This window comes from Musca vetustissima, unplaced genomic scaffold, assembly GCF_032173495.1.
Source record: "Musca vetustissima isolate MV318-11 ecotype Yass unplaced genomic scaffold, APGP_CSIRO_Mvet_v1 utg57385, whole genome shotgun sequence".
Lineage (NCBI taxonomy): Eukaryota > Metazoa > Arthropoda > Insecta > Diptera > Muscidae > Musca > Musca vetustissima.
In genome coordinates, this window is record NW_026884622.1 from 50537 (window position 1) to 52351 (window position 1815).

Below are 1815 nucleotides of genomic sequence, written 5' to 3' on the forward strand. Positions count from 1 at the left end.
CGTCCTTTAACATGATTCCTTGTGGGTGATTTTCTACCTTATTGACTCTCTTATGCAATCAGTATCGTACAAATGACTGATAAAGTCATTAACTTTCAAATGATAAGTTTAATCGGGTGAAAAAAGGTACAAAATTCGGATACTTTTTTATAACTCCGGTAATAAAGTGTCCTACAGTTCTTCATAATCTAAACATTTCTGTAGAATATTTTGTCAAAATATTTCGTCTTGTCGTATAAATTATAGAAATAGAAAGATGACATGTTTTTATCCATTCGACTAAATATATGGTATCTCATATCGTTGGTATACGTTATAAAAATGTTCAAAGTCTGCTTCTATAAAATTTTAAATAAACATTTCGATTTTCAATCAAACGAATATATTTTACTACATAAACATACGATTGGTTGTAACTCACTCGAATTCATTCAAATTGCAGTTTGGCAGACGCTGTTAGTTATTTCGAAAATATTTAACTCTTGCACATTTATCCAATTGCAGGTCCGGCATATCCTAGCGAATGGATCTCTATATTTCCCACCCTTCGAAGCCGATGAGTTTCGTCAGGATGTACATTGGTCTGTATATCGATGCGTTGCAACCAACGCTGTTGGGTCAATAGTTTCTCGTGATGTTGTTGTTAAGGCTGGTATGTATTTGAACATTGCACTTTTAATCGTGTGTACGTGTGTGTACAGTGAAAAATTCGGATATCACCTTTTGTAGTTGTAAATCAACGTTATGAACCGGAAGTACAAAATCCTGGTGGCTTCATTGGTAGCAATGTTTTAATCAAATGCAACATTCCTTCGTTCGTGAAGGAGTACGTAACGGTGACCTCATGGCTACAGGAGCCAAACTTTAACATTTATCCATCTTTGGAAGGAGGTAAGTAACACAAATATTCACGTTACTGTGTCGTGGCGCTATCCAGAGACAAACATCACATTTTATGTGTTGCACATGGGTGACCTTAAATTGATAGAACCTTTCATTTTGTTCTTCAACTTTACAATCTACCAAAGATGGCAAAAATCATATGCTTCCGACCGGAGAACTGTTGGTCTATAATATTACACGCACGGATGCTCTCAAAATTTATCGCTGCCGTACACATCACAAATTGACACAAGACTCGGTTGTGAGCAGTAACGTCGGCAAAATTCAATTGACCGGTAAGAATTTGACTTTTCCCAATGGCCTCTTTCCTCCGTAAAGTCGGCTTAAAAAAGTCAGCCAGTATACACTGAAAATTATTTCACATACAAAATCACATTCTAATGACTTTCTTCTGTTTCTGCTTCCCTTTTTTCAATGCAAACAGAAATGAGGGAGCTGGTGCCACCGATAATGAACGAAAAAGTTGTCAGTATTACAGCAAGGATGGGCGATCCGGTGGTAGTACCATGTGTGGCTTATGCAAATCCAAAGCCGGTATATCGGTAAGTAATAAATGTAACATCTTTGCCATGCGACATTTATATAGACCCTAACAGTACGTTCACATTATACTGAACTTCGTTCACCCAGTGGGGTTATGCCATTGCATATATGTCAAAAAATTTCTCAAGTAGTAGATTAACCCGGCAAAAAGTTCTTATCTATATGCCATTTAACCGAAAGTTATCATTGTCAACAAACTGCCATAGTTCCAGTTTTTGAGTTATGGAGGGATTGAAAAATCGAATGGGAAACATATCCTCCTTCTTTCTCAAGATCTTAAGGGCAAGTTACAATTAACCTAAAGTAATTATAAACAAGTGAAAACTACTGAAGACCAGAATTACTAATTTTCAGCCACTATTGATGACA

At 36.4% G+C, this 1815-nt stretch overlaps 1 protein-coding gene across 1 annotated transcript; it reads left to right on the forward strand.

Annotated features, from left to right (window-relative positions):
* Window positions 1-321: 321 nt before the first annotated feature.
* On the forward strand, window positions 322-1445 carry LOC133331658 (cell adhesion molecule Dscam2-like; the record flags this gene model as incomplete). The annotated part of the gene is made up of 5 exons (XM_061540038.1): window positions 322-330; window positions 505-652; window positions 730-891; window positions 1029-1178; window positions 1328-1445. Coding segments are annotated over exons 1-5 (587 nt in total), but the record flags the coding sequence as incomplete, so codon positions are not given.
* Window positions 1446-1815: the final 370 nt, after the last annotated feature.